Source organism: Leopardus geoffroyi, chromosome D1, assembly GCF_018350155.1.
Source record: "Leopardus geoffroyi isolate Oge1 chromosome D1, O.geoffroyi_Oge1_pat1.0, whole genome shotgun sequence".
Lineage (NCBI taxonomy): Eukaryota > Metazoa > Chordata > Mammalia > Carnivora > Felidae > Leopardus > Leopardus geoffroyi.
The window spans coordinates 10,093,928-10,112,931 of NC_059329.1; the positions used below are offsets into that span (position 1 = coordinate 10,093,928).

General features: G+C 39.5%; 2 protein-coding genes across 3 annotated transcripts in view; one reads left to right on the forward strand and one right to left on the reverse strand.

The window, feature by feature from the left end:
• The window catches only part of BCO2 (beta-carotene oxygenase 2), a 109,571-nt gene that overhangs the window by 33,920 nt on the left and 56,647 nt on the right, over positions 1-19,004 (forward strand). The window lies entirely within an intron of this gene.
• Positions 373-18,959, reverse strand: IL18 (interleukin 18). Of its 2 annotated transcripts, XM_045482806.1 has the most exons (6): positions 18,778-18,959; positions 9,616-9,699; positions 8,545-8,556; positions 5,003-5,137; positions 3,805-3,938; positions 373-617 (listed from the first exon to the last, which is right to left on the reverse strand). In XM_045482806.1, the coding sequence occupies exons 2-6, from the start codon at positions 9,689-9,691 to the stop codon at positions 396-398; spliced, it is 579 nt and encodes a 192-aa protein (XP_045338762.1). In that variant the 5' UTR covers positions 9,692-9,699; positions 18,778-18,959; the 3' UTR covers positions 373-395. The 2 variants fall into 2 exon arrangements, with proteins under 2 accessions (XP_045338762.1, XP_045338761.1); XM_045482805.1 differs by lacking the exons at positions 8,545-8,556; positions 9,616-9,699; positions 18,778-18,959 and adding an exon at positions 8,000-8,516.

Below are 19,004 nucleotides of genomic sequence, written 5' to 3' on the forward strand. Positions count from 1 at the left end.
GGAAGAAATGAAGAAAGTAGTCAAATCTCTACAAAATCTTGATGGTTTTAATGATATTCTTAAAAAATTAGAAAGTTCAAGTTATCAGTATCTTTCATCTTTAGGACCAGTAACCCAAAAGATTTCAGGCACGTCTACTGAGTATAATCTATGTTCCAATTAGCAGTGTTGAATGTGTTTTGAAACTATGCATTCTCTTAATGTTATGCAAATATTTTATTTATCTGGATAAGGAAGAGTCAACTCAATTTTGTGATACCTTATTATTCATTTCTCAGTGGTATCTTTTAAGACCATTATCCATTTTATTTCATTATTACAATTATAGACACAAAGTCTTACAACCTTTCTGAAAGACAAAAACTCAGAAAGTTCAAATTATGCAATTTTAATATCTAATTCTTGTTTTGAACAGTGAACATTATGGACTTATCCCCATTTTCACCCTTTTTTTTCAAAATGAGTTTGAAAAGATCTTTCTCTTTTTCACAAGCTAGAAAGTACCCCTTGTACAATGAAGACTCAAATTGTATCTTATCATCATGTCCTGGAACACTTCTCTGAAAGAATATGATGTCATTTCCTTCATCATTGATACTCTCAGGAGGACTCATTTCCTATAGAGGAAAAAAAATACTTAATTTTTTAAGAACATGAACAATTTGAATATGTGTGGTTTATTTTGAAGTACATCACTGCAAAGAACTAAAGAAGGGCTTATTCTTAGCAATTAAGGAAAGAAAAAAAAAACCCCAAACCTCTGAATATAAGAATATTGATTTTATTTCCTTCCTAATTCCTAATCTGTTCTCCTTGTTTAATCTGCCTTTTCCCACCATTGAATGCACATTCAGGTTTAAGCCTCTAGTTTCTCCCAATTTAACCATCAGGTAGCTTCCTTTTCTCCTCTCCCCTGAGTGGAGTCCATATCTGATCAAGATGAAGCAGAGTTCCAGCACAGACCACAACCTTCTTAGGCTAATGTCAATTCCTGTTTTTTTCAACCATTCACAGCCAAAGACATTGATGACCTCCACCCCTAGGCATAGGCTAGCTCTTGTTTGTGAGCCTAATGTGAGAGAGGCAGAAAATGCAGGCATCTCAGCTTCGTCCCTCCTTCAGTGGAGCCTAGGACTGAAACTTGCTGTAAATAGACCCACTAATAGAGAGAGAGTCAAATCATAAGAGACTCTTAAAAACTGAGAACAAACTGAGGGTTGATGGGGGGGGGTGGGAGGGAGGGTAGGGTAGGTGATGGGTATTGAAGAGGGCATCTTTTGGGATGAGCACTGGGTGTTGTATGGAAACCAATTTGACAATAAATTTCATATATTAAATAAATAAATAATAAATAAATAGACCCACTACTTGTACTAGGGCTAGGTCCTGGGTTCCAGGATAGCCCTGCTTATTGGCTTAGTCAGCACTTTTTCTCTGCCAAGCACTCCAGTTCCATAGTAGTTCCTGAATTTCTATCCTGAATTTGGCTGGGTCCTACCCTGAAAGCCAAATGCTGATTCTTGTATCTTTCAGCTGCAGAAGAGGGTTTTCTCAAGAATAGCTAGATTATGTGAAACCGTAATCCTGCCGGTCCCCCAACTGACAGTACTGCCTGCACTTTTCCTATTAGTGCATCATACCTACTTTTCAGAATGGACTAGAAAATGTGAGGACCACCCAAGTTTCTTTCCATATTAATCCTGGAGCCAACAGACATTTTGAACTTAATTTTGACCCCCTGGTAGCAAAGATGAACATTATCCTATCTAAGGATTGATGGAGAGACCTCCAGACCCAAAATAGTATTCCAGCATCCTCTCAAGAGGCCTGAAAGAACCTGGGAGTACCTCCAAACTTCTCAATCCATTATGGAATTTATAGTCATAACTCTTGACCTTTTTCCTTTATCAACATGTGAGGGTCTTGAATTGATGACAGTATAAACTAGTTCACCCACTGGCACATATTTCTGAGGCTGACTACGATATACCAGAATGTAGGAAGAGACCCCAACCTAGGGGAGACAATTTGGGACCAACCTAATATCTAATGTATAAGTGATAAATAATCCTTAGCTAAAACTTCAAAAACTCTAGAAATATTAAAGACAGATAAACCTTTTAGTTCAAACCTAGTGTAGAAAGTTATAGTTGAAGGTGGAAGTGTGGATAGGTAGAATAGGTGATCTCTAACTAGTTCAAGGCTACATTTCAGAACAGAAGCAAGGAATCTTGGGGCAGTAGCTTTCTTTAGTTTTGGTGTTGACTATTCATAGCCCTTATTGGGAAGATGCACAACAAATGGATGTGGAAACAATCCTAGTGACCTTGGGGAACACTCAACTTGGAAAGTCCTACCTGGTGAAACTTGAGTGCTCCAAGGGCCTAAGGTATTCTTTGCATCATTACATCAGGAGGGGTTGAATCTGAACCCAGGGAGAGGCAAGCTTGACCTAACATATCTTACCTTAAAAATTTTTTTTAAATGTTTACTTATTTTTGAAAGAGACAGAGAGAGAGAGAGAGAGAGAAAGAGTATGAGCAGGGGAGGGGCAGAGAGAGAGGGAGGGAGACACAGAATCCGAAGCAGGTTCTAGGCTCTGAGCTGTCAGCACAGAGCCTGACATGGGGCTCGAACCCACCAACTGTGAGGTCATGACCTGAGCCAAAATGGGACGTTTAACCGACTGAGCCACCCAGGCACCCCTGACCTAACATCTCTTATTTTGGTCCTCTCCCAGTTGCTTTAGTAAGTCTGAGAGAATCCTGACCATGCCTGGATGTACATACAAGAAACAGACACTGACAGTAAGGTCTTGAAACAAGTCTGTCTTGGTGTCATGAAAGTTCTTGCCCAAAGGAAAACAGGGGTAACCAGAAGCACTAGGACTTTATAGCTAGTAAGCAACCCAGAAAGGTGAGCACATAATGGCGGCCAGTTGTGCCTTATTATCTAGAACTTAGTCTATATTTATAATCACTGCTAAGATCCTTATTAATGGGTGGAAAATGGGATTAAAGAGCATGACCTAAAACTGGTCCTAACACCTTCCTTTCCGTCTTCCCACCCCTTGACTGAGTCTTTCCAGAAGCACATTTGCTATGAAGCTTAAATGTCAGAGCCCCTCACTTATACAGGTCTCTTTTAAGTCCCCTTCTTTTTCTAAATAAAGCATCAACTTTATGTCTTTGTTGATTTTATATTCTCTTTCTTTAAAAGGGCTGCTCAAATTGTGTAAACTTTAGCCTCCCCTACACCTGGATTTGCCTAGTTCCATTATTATCAGATAAACAACCATTAACTATAACTACAGAGTGACCCGGAAAACTTTCCTCCCAATGAGAGCAGCCTGGAGATGCTCACAAACTGACAATTTCAAAGGTGAATCCCATGTCGTGAACGATTTGCTAAATGGGGATTTGCCAATAAAGAACTGCTATCAAGATCACTTTCTACTGAAAGTTAGGAGTATGGCCTTAGTAGACATGCCAAGGGGCAACTTGGGAAGGGGGAAAATGCCACATGAAAATATAATTCTGGGGTACCTGGCTGGCTCAGTCCGTTAAGTGTCCAATTCTTGGTTTCAGCTCAGGTCATGATCTCACGATTTGTGAGATCAAGCCCCGAGCCGGGCTCTGCACTCACAGCGTGGATCCTGCTTGGGATTCTCTCTGCTCCTCCCCCACTCTCTCTCTCTTTCAAAATAAATAAATACACTTGAAAAAAAAAGATTGGACTGAGGATATTTGGGTTTTTTAATTTTGCACGTAAATATGACTAAAACAAATTAAGGCTGAGCCTTACCTTAAAGGAAATAATTTTGTTCTCACAGGAGAGAGTAGACATGGTCTTATAATTCACAGAGATGGTTACTGCCAGACCTCTAGTGAGGCTATCTTTATACATATATATGATAAATTCAGTCCGGGGTGCATTATCTGAAATAAACATTAATAAATAAGAACCCTAGTTAGAAGAATTTTTACAAATCACCATTTATGGAAATTAGCCTAGGGATAATCTTTAACAAACCCATCACCATTTCTGTACTCTGAGATTCAGCCATTTAGCAGGAGACTTTACATGGGCATGCTCACATTCTTTTTTTTTTTTTTTTAATTTTTTTTTTTCAACGTTTATTTATTTTTGGGACAGAGAGAGACAGAGCATGAACGGGGGAGGGGCAGAGAGAGAGGGAGACACAGAATCGGAAACAGGCTCCAGGCTCTGAGCCATCAGCCCAGAGCCCGACGCGGGGCTCGAACTCACGGACCGCGAGATCGTGACCTGGCTGAAGTCGGACGCTTAACCGACTGCGCCACCCAGGCACCCCCACTCTCACATTCTTTAAAACACATTCATCATATGTATTATAACACAAATACAGCAACTTTTTGAGTGTTTTAGAGATACTATGAATTCTAAAAGATTGTTTTTAACCTTTAAATGTTAAATAGAATATTGAAAATCTATCTCTTAGGGTAAAAATTGAGTTTTTTTTTTTTCCCCCCAAAGTGCACATTCACTGTTTCAACTCTGCCTAAATTCTGATATTTGGAATTCAAACCTTGGAAGGCACAGTAAACAGATTCCTTTGTAAGGCATTCTAAATTTCTGGTGGAAGACAGACTCACTCCAAATGCTTATGTATTTATTTTTGATTTTGAGTTTTGAAAATTCCATCAGCAATTTAGCTATAACCAACAGCGATTAAGGTCCATGTGGAGATTCTGTAGACTTAGTGCAATTATAGTGAAGGGATTGGCGACCCTCATATAGGCTCAGAATAGCTTGACCCCTAGCAATATCTTTGTTGCATCAATTTTTCACCCCAACTAAAAAATGTGGACCTTATCAAGTTTTTTGTGTGTGAAATTATTACTACTCCTGTGATTTTTCATCTGAGGATTAGGTCTATCCTAGAAAAACATAGGTAGTTAACTGGAATGGGAAGAAGTAAGCTTGTCATTTTTATGTTACAAATATATATTTAAAAAAATACCTGTACAGTCAGAATCAGGCATATCCTCAAACACAGGTTGATCTCCCTGGTTAATGAAGAGAACTTGGTCGTTCAAGTTTCGTAAGATTGAGAGTTTATATTCAAGCTTGCCAAAGTAATCTGTTTCCAGGTTTTCTACAATGCACATTAAATCTCATTAAAGAATATGTTTTTTTCTTCCCAGATTACAAATAATCATTCTATATATTTCAGTTTTCAATAACTGCTAATCATAATCTTCTGGTGTAGAAGATGGTAGGACAAAGTTGCACAGTGTTTTTTCACCCACTTCCAAGAGCGCACCCTGATTCTTATTATCACCTTTTTATCACTACTCTACTCATATAGTCTTTTTTTTTTTTAAGTTTATTTATTTTTGAGAGAGAGAGACAGAGTGTGAATGGGAAGGGGCAGAGAGAGAGGGACAGACATAATCTAGAGCAGGCTCCAGACAGAACCTGACGTGGGGCTTGAACTCATGAATCCGTGAGATCATGACCTGAGCTGAAGTCGGACTCTTAACCGACTGAGCTACCCAGGCGCCCCTACTTCTATGGTCTTAAATTCAAATACCCTATTTTCAAACCACAATCTCCCATCCTTTTAGCTTTCTTAAGCTTTTCCTCTATGTTTAGAGTCCTCCTGCCTCTTAACATTTTCTGTCTAACCTTTTTCTGTCTTCCCTTTCTTCTCTATGAAGCCTGGGCCTCACAGCTCATCATTTTATCTATCCTTTGCCAGTGTCTTAAATCCTGAATTTATTTGTCCTTTTACTACAAAACCCCAAGACTGGCTGCTGAGGGTTGCTGCCAAGCAATTATACAAATGTACAAATTGGCACATTCCCAGTTCACCGATTGTCAATACTTCCTTTCTGTTATAGCTCAGCAATCCTCCGTGGTACAGAGCTGTGATTCTAAATCTTCTCCTATCTCCTAAGGATCTCTACATTGTGACCTCTGCTTTCGCTTTCTGCAAATGATTTCCTGCCTCTCCACTTACGAACATAACTGTGGCACCACCGGTTAATTTCCTCTACCCCCCCCCCCTTCTTGTCCCAGGGGGAAAATGTGGAAAAGGTGCTCCTTCTCGTGTCTAGGGCTAACTCCATCTGTGTTTTGCATGTATCTTCTACTGAAACCTTGATTTGCCAATCATCCCCTTTTTTCTGTCAACCCAGTCATTCTACTTCCTGGATTAGTTGTATTTATGATCATAGTTCATGAGTTCAAGCTCTGCCTCAGGCTCTGTGCTGACAGCTGAGAACCTGGAGCCTGCTTCAGATTCTGTGTCTCCCTCTCTCTCCACCCCTCCCACACTCGTGCTCTGTCTCTCTCTGTCTCTCAAAAATGAATAAATGTTAAAAGAATTTATATATCCAGTCCACATTTTCATCCGGATCTAAGAACTTTATGTCCAAGAGTCCACTGGACATTTCCACTAGGATGTCCCACAGATAAGATCTAAAACTAAATTTATGTCTTCCTCTTTGCTCCACATTCCTCATTACCCTGCTTTTCCTCTTGTGTTTCCTATTTAACTGAACGGTACAAATTGGCTAAGTGCAAAAATGTAGGCATTATCTTTTCGGTCTTTCTTTCCATCCCCTTCGAAATCCAGCCCCAACTGTGTCCTCTTGATTCTTTTAAGTATTTCTAAAATCCATGCACAGCTCTTCATAGGCATCCACTGTGCCTACCTTAATTCATGTCACCATCATTTCTTACAGGGACTGCAGTAATAGCCTCTTAATTGGCATCTCCCTTTTTTTTTTTTTTTTGTCCCCACATCAATTCTTTATACTGAAGCCAGGAGGAATTAAAATTCAATTTTAATTAAAGTTAAAATTCAGAGATATGAGCATGTTATCTCTGATTTTTAATGGGGCACATAGCCACCTAGAATAAAAATTATATTTTCCAGATTCCCTTGCAGTTGGTATCGCCAGGTGACTAAATTCTAATGAATGGAATATGAGTGGAGTTGATGTGTACAACTTCCAAGTAGAGACTTTAAAAGGAATGGGGCTGTCTTCCTCTTATTTTGAACCCTTTCTTGCTAGCTGGGATATGGACCTAGGAAGTATGATAATGATTTTCAAGTATGTGAATGAGTTCAACAACTTAGGGATACTGGAATAGCAGGAGAGAAGAAACTTGAGATCCCACCATCATCACGAACTACCAACTTGGACTTGTATTTTACGGAAGCATTTTCTCTTACTATATTTTTGGGTTTCTTTGTTGCAGCAAATTGATCTGTATCCCAGGTCGTACATATTATGCTTTCTGAATCCCCATTATCCCAAAGATAAGGTCTAAGTTCCCTATCTTAGAATAAAGGAAGCTTCTTTATCTGCACCCTGTTTATCCTTCTTCTCTCTTCATTCTCCTACTCCCATTCTGAATTACTTTTAATTGCTCAGACATGCCATGCTTTCTTTCATATCTTGGTCTGTGCCTGCTGTCTTCTCCCTGCCCACAATACCTTCTCTTCACTAACCCCTATTCACTCTTTAAGTCTGTCCCTCCTTCAAAGTGCCCTCCCAGAATCTACTGGACTGAATTAGGTGCCTCTTCCATGTGCTCCCATAACACCCTGTGTCTTTGTAACACTTAACATACTATATTCCAATTGTCTTCCTCATGGGCCTGCTTCTCCCTGTAGGAACCATGTTTTGCTCACCACTGTATCCTACTGCTTGACATAGAACCTGGGATACAGATACCAATATTTACTGAATTAAATGGAGAGCAAGGCAATCTTTAAGAAACATGAGGAGTTATAGGTCAATTATATTTCAATAAAGCTGGGGGGAAAAAGACATGTGAAAAATAGTATTTTTTTTAAAGTTGATACTTTCTATTTCAAGTACAGTAAGGATCACCTTAAGAATTGGAAAAGTGTTACTTTTAAGGAAAAGTATGAGAAACTCATGGCCTCTAATAATCTGGGGTCTTTTAGAGGATCATAGGCCAGACATGGGTATGGTCCTACCTGAATGCCAGAAGGACAAGAACTGGGTACATCCACATCTTAATAAGACATAATGGCTCAGCTTCATAATTCTGCCTGCTCTACCCTCTCCTGTCTCCTCTATTTCCAGAATCCTCTGCCTCCTGGGAGCCTCCCAGGCTTCTTCCCAAAACATTTCTGAGAGAGAGGGTTAAAGGAAGGTTTCCTAGATTTTGGACAATTCTCTTGCTTCAATCCCCTTTTCCTCCAGAGAATCCATGACCTCCTCATAATCTTAGAATCTCTGTAATAAGCGAAGTCTATTTTGTAGATTCTAAGAGCTAGAGAAGTTTCTAAGGTGTAGAGAGAAGCATATTTTGCTAGCGGTTCTTCTCTGTATCCCTTATGGTCATCTTTATTCCAAGGCTGTCCTTTTGAGTCCACATTCCTCTGAGGGAAGATTAGCTTCTCAAATGGCCTAGTACCAGTTTCTCTCAGCTGCAAATGGGGATATGGATGTGTCTGAGAGGTGCTTACTCAAGTAGCTACTGATTTTGCAAAGAAAGAGAAATAAATTTATACTTTACCATCACTGTCAGCTAAAGGGGAAAAAAAGAGAAACAAAATATGTTAAACTCTATATTTCAATTCGGAATCTCCTCTTACCCTACCATTTTATAACTCGTCTGTCACTCCCCTGTGTTTAACCACTAACTAACCAGTGATGGCCTTTGTGGGCCTCCATCAGAAATATTATACAATCATGCCAGAGGTCGCATAAAATGGAGCTCATTAGACTTAGTGTGGTCTCAGCTAAATTAGATATAAAACCCAAATCCAGGGTTCACAAATTTAAATTTTTACTTAAAAGGAAATTTTGTAAAGTGATAGATTACTCTTAAGTTTATGGTTTCAATGGAAAGTCACCTAGGGACTTTCTGTGAATCTTTCAAACGAAGCCAAACTTTCTAAAATTTTTTTTTTTTTTTCAACGTTTATTTATTTTTGGGACAGAGAGAGACAGAGCATGAACGGGGGAGGGGCAGAGAGAGAGGGAGACACAGAATCGGAAACGGGCTCCAGGCTCTGAGCCATCAGCCCAGAGCCCGACGCGGGGCTCGAACTCACGGACCGCGAGATCGTGACCTGGCTGAAGTCGGACGCTCAACCGACTGCGCCACCCAGGCGCCCCGAAGCCAAACTTTCAAATGGAGCCAAGCTGCCCACAGAAGATGAATCATTAGAATCTGTTTTTATTTGTCAAGTTTGTTTACATAAACTGGCATAATCTACTCACAGAACTCCAGATTTAAGGTATTTGTTATATGATTTGCCAGTTTGTTGCAGGAAATGATATTCCCTGAGTGTACCCAATTTTGTGAGATTTCATCATGTGCACCTGCAGCCATCTTATGGGTTGGCTTCTGCTAGCTAAAGTGACAGGACATGTGGTGAGACAAGGCGCTAGGACGTTGGACATATTGTGGTTAATTTCTAGAGGCCCAGCATTTTTTATTCTTTTCCAGAAAAGAGGGTCACCGGTATTACAACAGAATTTGGTGACAAAAAAAGAGGTGCTTAATAGTTTATCTCACAACATCTTTTCTAGCTGAATACATTTATCTGAATCCTCATCTGGCCTATTGCTTTAGACTTACCTACAAAGTAAAGTGTATTGTCAATAAATTTCATTCCCACAAAGTTGATGCAATCATCTACTGGTATAGCAGTCATCTTTATTCCTAATGAAAGCAAAGAGTCATTTGTGAAAAGGTAGTGGTTTTTCCATTTCCACCCCAAAAATATTTTTCTACTTACTGCCTTCTATTACCTCCAAACTCAGAAGTCAGTGTATCACCCAATATGCTGATGAACACTTTGGATATTTAATAAACACTTGGGTCTTCAGCTTATGAATACACGTGTTCAAGTGTTCTCTTGTAAACCAACAAATGTTTGGAATCTAGAAAGCATCTTCTCATAAGACAGTATTATAAAGAGTGGATAAGTGGCCCACTACTGAACTGAAATATTGTCCTAGTATCTTGGAGGAAATATATCATCAATATACATATACGATGCTTGTCATTTAACTATGGATTGGTTCTATGTCTGTCTTACAACCAATGGGTTCATGTGCATGGGAGACTGAAGCTTTGTGACTTCATTGTGAAAGTGCCAAAAGTGAGGCAATGATAAAAGTAGTGTTTCTGCCTGGGAATAAGGGCAGTGTGTGAGGACGCCACAGCGCTCTGGCATCTGATGGCCTTTTTTCTCCTTGAGCAGCCATAGCTTTTGATCTGGAGTTTGGGTTATACTATGCTTTTTACACAAGTAATACATAAATACAGTGTTTCTGTAAAAATAAAAAAAATAAAACCCAAATAATACAGGACTTAAACATGTTAAAACTTCTTCTTTTTGCTTTTCTCCTCTGCCCCACCCTATTCCACCTCACTCCAATATTGTGTGTATCCTTCTAGACCTTTGTCTATGAAGAAGGGTTTCTATACCTGAGAAATTTGTAAACTTAGATAGGAAAAAATTACATATTACAAATAAAAAATTACATTTATTTTCACCAACTTCTAAAAATTTTTTTAAATGTTTATTTATTTTTGTGAGAGAGAAAGAGAGACAGAGTGTGAGCAGGGGAGGGGCAGAGAGAAACAGAGACCCAGAATCTGAAGCAGGCTTCAGGCTCTGAGCTGTCAGCAGAGTCCAACACAGGGCTCAAGCTCATGGACCTCGAGATCATGACCCGAAGTGAAGTCGGACACTTAACCAACTGAGCCAGCTAGGTGCTCCTATTTTCACCAACTTCTAACTGAAATTTAGCAGTTCCTCCCCTTATGGTGGTGTAGGAAACCACAGTATGTATTATTAGCAGTATCTCTGATGTCAGTAATGGAAACACATATTTCCTATTGTGTTATAATTGTTGTAGAGATCTTGAAATAGGGTTTAAACTCCTTACTACTTTGAAATATACAGAAGTTATTAGTCCCACCAGTAGATTTTGGGTTTGTTTGTTTGCATGTTTGTTTACAAAAATTTTTTTTGATGTTTATTTTTGAGAGAGAGAGAAAGCGCGTGTACGCGCGTAAGGGGAGGAGGGGCAGAGAAAGAGGGAGAGAGAAGATCCAAAGCAGGCTCTGTGCTGACAGCAGAGAAAGAGAGCCCAATGGGGCTTGAACTCCCAAACCGTGAGATCACGACCTGAGCTGAAGCCAATGTTCAAAACTGACTGAGCCACCCAAGTGCCCCAAATTTTGTTATTTATGTCTTGATAAAGAGGCACATATATACTATATCAAAATTTGTTAAAAAAAAACCTTTTTTGATAACCCCAATTTAATATAATAAGTTTCCTTTATAAGCCTAAGTATTTAAGATAATTTTTTAGATATTTATTTGTTTTTGAGAGAAAGAGAGAGAGACAGAGCATGAGTGAGGGAGGGGCAGAGAGAGGGAGACACAGAATCCGAAGCAGGCTCTGAACTGTCAGCACAGAGCCCGACATGGGGCTTCAGCTCACTAACCATGAGATCATGACCTGAGCTGAAGTCGAATGCTTAACCTACTGAGCAATTAAGTACTAAATGTTATCCATGTAAACACATTATTTTGTAAAGGGGTCCACAAACTTCACCAGATTGTCTGTGAGGGCCCATGCCACAGAAATGATTAAGAGGCCCTACTCCAGAGTTCAGCAGTACCTTGGGTTCCTGAGGGTAATTATGGTTGGGGCTCTAAGGCATGTGGCTGCTTCACAGTAGTCCTTGGTATATAGAGGAGTATTTAAGTCGAAGCTCATAGATAGAGAAGTGACTCAAATGTTTTTCTGGCATAGTCTGCTGAGGCCAAACATATGTGGTAGAAGAAGCCAGAAATTAAAACCCAGTTAAAAACCTTAATCCAAATTAAGGTAACCCAAAACACTTGTGAATTGGTGGCTATTTAACAGTTTTATCTAGGTTCAATTCCTTATACATACACAAATGTGGATAGTTATCAAATGTATATAGATATATAATATACAAGCATATATGTATATATAATTTCATATATATGAAATAATGGCTATGGTGGTCTTCTCTACAAACTTTAATGTTACGTAATGCATTCATATTTTTGTAAAATAATTTACTTGAAAAGCCCTAAATAGTATATTGGATGGAATTGGATGAAATTACTAGTGTTTACTACAGTGAGTATTTAGTCAATGAGTGAATTAATTTAGAGGACACTACTACCTTAAAAAGAATAATATTACACAATATTTGAAATCATTCATCAGGTAATTACTGAGCATGCACTACGTATCAGGCATGGAGCTAGAAAGCTGACAAAACACAATACTTACCCTGCAATTACTCAGAGTCTAGGGAGAGACAAATATATCAACAATTACAAAATAGTACAATGAACGCTGTGCAGAGCTGGGTTTACAAGAGATCCTCTCTGTCTGCCTGGTGGTGTGTGGAAGAAAATTTCTTAGAGGAAGCGATAATCATGCTGCCTTGAAAGAGAGGCAGGCATTTTCTTTTCTTTTTTTATTAATTTTCTTATTTTAAATTTACATCCAAATTAGTTAGCATATAGCGCAACAATGATTTCAGGAGTAGATTCCTTAATGCCCCTTACCCACGTAGCCCATCCCCCCTCCCACACCCCCTCCAGTAACCCTCTGCTTGTTCTACATTTGAGAGGCAGGCATTTACAAGGCCAGGGGAAGAGCTTTCCACAAAGAGGGAACAACGTGAGCAAAAGCCTGGAGCAGGGAATTCTGAGAGAACCTTGCTTGTTTGAAACCTCATCACTTTTCCTGCAGTTAATACAAATGCAGTCCCATTGGGTAGGAAGAAAGCATTTCTGAAGATCTCAGATAGTTCAAGATTAACTTTTCCTTGGGAACAAATACAAAAGTAGTAAAGAGATATCCTCGGAGGACATAAATCTACAACAGCCGGAGTGTATTCTTGCTTTCTTTCTTTGTTTCAACTTGCTCAGCATTATAGCCGATTCTTTGCATAGTGCTCTCTCTCCACACATTCTATCGTGGTGGTACTTTGGCCTTTTTATCATTGTTTTCTGACATCTAACTGTTTTTCCAACTTATTTGGAAAATATTTATTTGGAGGTGTTTTTCAGCACAAGCAGTAATAATACCCCTCAGCGCTTTGATGACATTACTATCAGATATAAAAATATTTAAAATTATGATAGTAGTGAATATTTAAAGTTTTAAAAATGTTTATTTATTTTTGAGAGAGAGAGAGAGAGAGAGAGAGAGTGCAAGGAGGGGAGGGGCAGAGAGAGAGGAAGACAGAATCCGAAGGAGGCTCCAGACTCTAAGCTGTCAGTACAGAGCCCAAGGCAGGTCTTGAACTCAAGAACTGTGAGATCATGACCTGAGCCGGAGTCGGAGTCGGATGCTCAATCAACTGAGCCACCCAGGCACCTCAGTAGTGAATATTTTAAAAATAGCATAACAATAACCTGTATGTCTCAAGAGTAGCCTAGCTTACATAATACCAACATGGAAGCAGGTAATTGTCAAGTATGAGAGACACTTAAATGTGGGAAGAGTGTTAACAGCTCACAACTCACTTGCCCTACCACCTTTGAAATTGTGTCATTCTACATAAACTAATTTGGAGGAGTTCACATATTTCCATTTTGCCTATAAAGTGAGACTATTATGGGGCACCTGGGTGGCTCAGTCAGTTAAGTGTCCGACCCTCAGTTTCAGCTCAGTTCATGATCTCATGGTTTCATGGGTTCAGGCCCTGCATCGGGCTTTGTGCTGGCAGCTTGGAGCCTGCTTGAGATTCTCTCTCTCCCTCTCTTTCTGCCCCTCCCTGACTTGTGCTGTTTCTGTCTCTCTCAAAATAAAATAAAACTTAAAAAAAAAAACAATTTGAAAAATGAGACTATTATTTCTCTATTCTTGATTCTGTCTAGTTCAATTCACATAAAATGCAACTTGCAAAATAGTTCAGTTTGACATAAACTTGTAAAGGAGAGTCCGATTATAAAGGCCTTGCTTAAGTAGGCTAAAGAGTTTGAACTGTTTTTCTGAAAAAAAATACTGAATCTCTTTAAGTAGGAGAAAGACATGGTCAGATTTATGTTTTGAAAAGTTCACCCTGGCAGCTGTGTAGAGGATGGGTTTGATGGGGCAAGACTGAACAGAGGCCAGAAAACAACCTCAGAAGTAATTTTAACAGTTAAGGTAACAGTTGATGAAGCTATAAACTAAGTAAGGTAGTGACTGTGGGGACAAAAGCACTGGATGGATTCAAGAGAGATGAAATATCAGGATTGGTTTTTAGCTAATTGGCTGTAGATCAAATGGAAGAAGGAGGAACTGCGGGTGACTTCAAAGTTGCTGTCTTGGGCAACTTGTTGAGGGGTTACCTCATTATAACTAAGAAAAAAGAGAATGGCAGGCCAAGTGGAAAATAATTAGTTCAGTTTTGTAAATCTAAGAGAGAAGTGTCACAGAAGACAAGGGAGAAAGGAGCTTTAAGGAGGAACTGCTTAGGTACAAGCTCAAACTTGTTTATCGAATGTGGCAAGTTAAGAAGGTCTGGTGTCGGTAGAACAGTTTGGGGAATGTGAGGGAACAGAAGCACGTTGACAAAGATCTAGGGCAGAATGGGGTGGGGAAAAAGTAAGACAGAAAATAGAAAATATTTTTTTAGGGACTCAGGCCATAAAGTGAAGAGAGAGGGTGGTAGTTTCTATAACTTGCAAATTTCAGTTTCTGGCCCCAGACGCACAGTTCCAGCTGTAGGGTATACTAATGAATTACTTTCTAAAACATGCCCAAATAACCTGTCTGAAACGGAAACCCGGGAGTCCTCCACTCCTTTGTCTAACCTGCCTCACAAATACTGTAGGTTATAACTCAGAAATGTCTCTAGAATTTGGCATCTCCTCTCTATCTCCACCAGCATTGTTTTAAGTCCGGCCCTCATCACTTCTGGCATCTTCTCTTTAGAGATTTTCTGGCTTCCAGACTCTCCCGGCTCCATACTGTTGCCAGCGACATTTCCCCTGCCAGGCAGTAACTTCCCTGTTTTCGTTGCCTGCTAGACCCTTGGTTCTTCACCTTTTCAGGCCCAGCTCAAACATTTTCTCTGTGAAGACCTCCCTTACTCCTCCATTCCTACCTAATCATTCTCTCACTAGTGCCCCCCTACACCTACCCCCGCTTGTGCTTCTCAAATACATCTTACTACACTGAATGAGATTATTTTGATTACAAATAGGTCTGCCCAGCCTCAATCTGAGTTTCTTTAAGATGAATTGTCCCTTTCTTCTTGAATCTTCCACATCTGGAAAGAAGTTTATATACAGCAGGGGCTCAATCAATGTTAAAGGAATAAATGTCTGCTATGAAACACCTTGTTGCCATGACAACAGTGTGTAAAGGAACTGGTAGAATTTTTTTCTATCTTAAAACCTTCACTCCATCTGAAAGCCAATGAGAAAGAGAAGGAATATTAGGAACACTTGAAACATATTTTAAAAAAAACAGAGTAACTTCTCCAATATTCTCCCTCTTCTTTCCCGCCCCCACCCCCCCCCCCGGTGGTTTCTTTTTTACTTCAAGTGCTTATTTTGAATTCTTTATTTTCTTACCACTCTTCTTGTGAGATCTCAGTATATCTACAAATAACCCTTCTATTCCTCCCCTCAACTTCCCTCTTTTCCAGTCTCATCTGTGTCCCTTTGCTTTCTTAACTCCAGTCTGTGAAAATTATAGTTTCCACTGGATAAATATGCTTTGAATATTTCATCTAAAATTCTCAGATTATTGACTTTTTTTTCATCTAAAGTTACAAACCACCTCAGAACGATCCTCCCAGGAATATGCAAGTGGCAATTGGTTCTTTCAAACAAAAACAGTTTTTGTTATACAAGCCTTGGAGACTAGCCACAAGCTAGTGAATGGTAGAAAATCATGATGGACATGAGGTCACATGCTTCACAATCTTGTCTGGGGCAAGTCACTTAATTTTGATGGCCTCGGTTTCCTCATTTGGACAAAGAGGAAGTTGCATGGTTAATATTACAGGTGTTATCCAGCTCCAGTATTCTGTAATTCTAGATTTTAGCTAAGGCTGCAAGGAGAGAACCATTTATATGTGGCGAATGCCCTCATAACCACTTCCTCATAACCCTAACATAACACGTATTGATTGAATATGTATTTCAGCCATAGAGGAGTTTGAAAACATACTATTGGAGGAATACTACTTGGCAATGAGAACGAATGAAATCATGCCATTTGCAGCAACGTGGATGGAACTGGAAGGCATCATGCTGAGTGACATAAGTCAGTCTGAGAAGGACAGATATCATATGTTTTCACTCATATGTGGATCTTAGAAACATAACAGAAGACCATGGGAGCAGGGAAGGGGAAAAAATAGTTACAAACAGAGAGGGAGGGAGGCAAACCATAAGAGACTCTTAAATACAGAGAAAAAATTGAGGGTGGATGGGGGGGGGGGCAGGGAGAGGGGGAAATGAGTGATGGGCATTGAGGAGGGCACTTGTTGGGATGAGCACTGGGTGTTGTATGTAAGTGACGAACCATGGGAATCTACCCCAAAAAACCAAGAGCACACTTTACACACGGTATGTTAGCCAACTTGACAATAAATTATATTAAAAAAAAAACCCCATATTATTAGAATGTTTGAAAAGCAATTTGAATTTGAAAAACAATCATGTTTATCCTTGCTGCAGATTTCAATTCTGTGGCATAGACAGACACCAGATGAAATGAGGAAGCATATTACCTAATTCCCTAAAATCAGGTACTTAGTCATCTTGGTAGCAGCAAGATGAAAATCTAACTATTCAGTTCTAGAAATCATTTAATTCTTGAAAATGTTGCCATTCCATGAATGTCTGTATGTGGATGTGGCAGAGGTGGGATGGAGGAAGACCTAGGTAAAAATTTAGGTAAATAATAGGTGTCTGATAATAGGCGCAATATAATGATAATAGGTGCGCATATAATCAACAGCTAAATACAGACTCAAAGGAAAAATCCAGAGTGGAACTGATGTAGTTGGAATGGCCTCGTGTGAAAAGGAGAATCGAATTTAACCTTAAAGAATGCTTACAATTTAAATAGATGGGAAAGGACATGGAAGAGCATTTATATGATCATTAAAACAGTATTGTGATGGAGGATGGACTTCATGAATGGAGCCATTTTTTTGGACTGTGGTGGAACACTCCTGCTGTCCTGCAGTGAACTCAGGGTAGGGTGAGGTTAGAGAGGGCTTTGGAAGTCACTAGAAGAATGTGATCTTATTTATTTATTTGTTTTTAAGTTTATTTATTTTTCTTAGTAATCTCTACACCCAACGTGTGGCTCAAACTCATGACCCCAAGATCAAGAGTTGCATGCTCTTCCTGGTGAGCCAGCCAGGTGCCCCAGAAAAATGTGAATTTAATCTCATAGGCAATAGGAATGCAAGTTACTGAGCCAGCAAGTGCATTTTGAAAAAGATAAGAGACAGGCGCTGGCACTACCCTAAGAATTCATGTACAAATTTGCATAAGAATTCATAATATTCATGTAGGGATATTATGAACAAGCCAGGTTAAAAAAGATACTGTGGAGGAAGATTTAAAAGAACTTGAAATAGCTGGATATAGACAAAAAGAAAAGAGGAGTTTAAATTTTTCTTATTAGTACTTCAAAATAGAGGTATTAATTTAGCCCTTGCCTTATTGTGAAATAAGATTCTCCTGGGGAATGTTATAATTTCGTCCAACTATAGCCCAGCTAAGGGTGCTGATGCAGATTCTATCAAGAGGATCAACCTTTGGCAAAAATTTTTTGTTTGCTTTTAGAATCACGGATTCAGAGTTAAGACTCCCGTTGAAGAGAAGCTTACTTATTTTATCGTTCTAAAGCAGCAATTCTTAAGGGGCTCTTGAGGTCAAAGCTATTTTCATAATAATAACAAGCTGTAATTTGTCTTTTTCACCCTCATTCTCTCATGTGTATACAGTACAGTTTACCAGAGCTTACATTCTGGGCAATATCACATAGATTAAATGCAGAAGCAGATAGAAACACAACTGTCTTCCATTAAGCCAGAGATTCATAAAAATGAAAAACAATGTCACTCTTCACAGATTTTTAAAAATGTATGGTTATTTATAATTAAAAATGTTTTTTATGCTGGCCTGTGATGTGCTTACTGTTATTTTGAAACAAGTTGAATTTCTAGTACAGTAAATGACAACGATACAGTCAAGTAACCTAGGGAAACAAACATTTTTGAGGGTCCTCAATGATTTTTAGGAATGTAAAGAGGTCACAGGACCAAAAAGTTTGGAAACGTTTGCTCAAAAGTGATACTCTCCAGGGCGCCTGGGTGGCGCAGTCGGTTAAGCGTCCGACTTCAGCCAGGTCACGATCTCGCGGTCCGTGAGTTCGAGCCCCGCATCAGGCTCTGGGCTGATGGCTCAGAGCCTGGAGCCTGTTTCCGATTCTGTGTCTCCCTCTCTCTCTGCCCCTCCCCCGTTCATGCTCTGTCTCTCTCTGTCCCAAAAATAAATAAACGTTGAAAAAAAAAATTAAAAAAAAAAAAGTGATACTCTCCAATGTTGGTTAAAAGAAAAAGTTTCCACTCTGACTTTGCTGTGTTCCCTATGTTGTTACAGATTGCCCATCATAGTGATGTCAGAGGACCTCAATTCGTCTCAATCACTTTTCTAGTTGATTTACTTTTAAAACCATGTCTCATTTCTAAATAAAAAGGAATGATATTTCTTACCTGTGCTCAATAGTTTCCTAGGAGAGGAAGGGATCTGGAAGGTTTGAGGTCCTTTTCTTTTCCTGAGCTGTGTAGATGGCAGAAGGTGGCAGCAGCCCCTTTAGCAGCTGAAGCTGGCAGCCAGGAATGCAGAAAGCATTGGAAAACAGAGCTTGCTGGTCATCTGATCTATAGCCGTCTGGGGGAGGAGGAGACCAAGCGATTGGGAGAAAGGAGGAAGGAGGTGG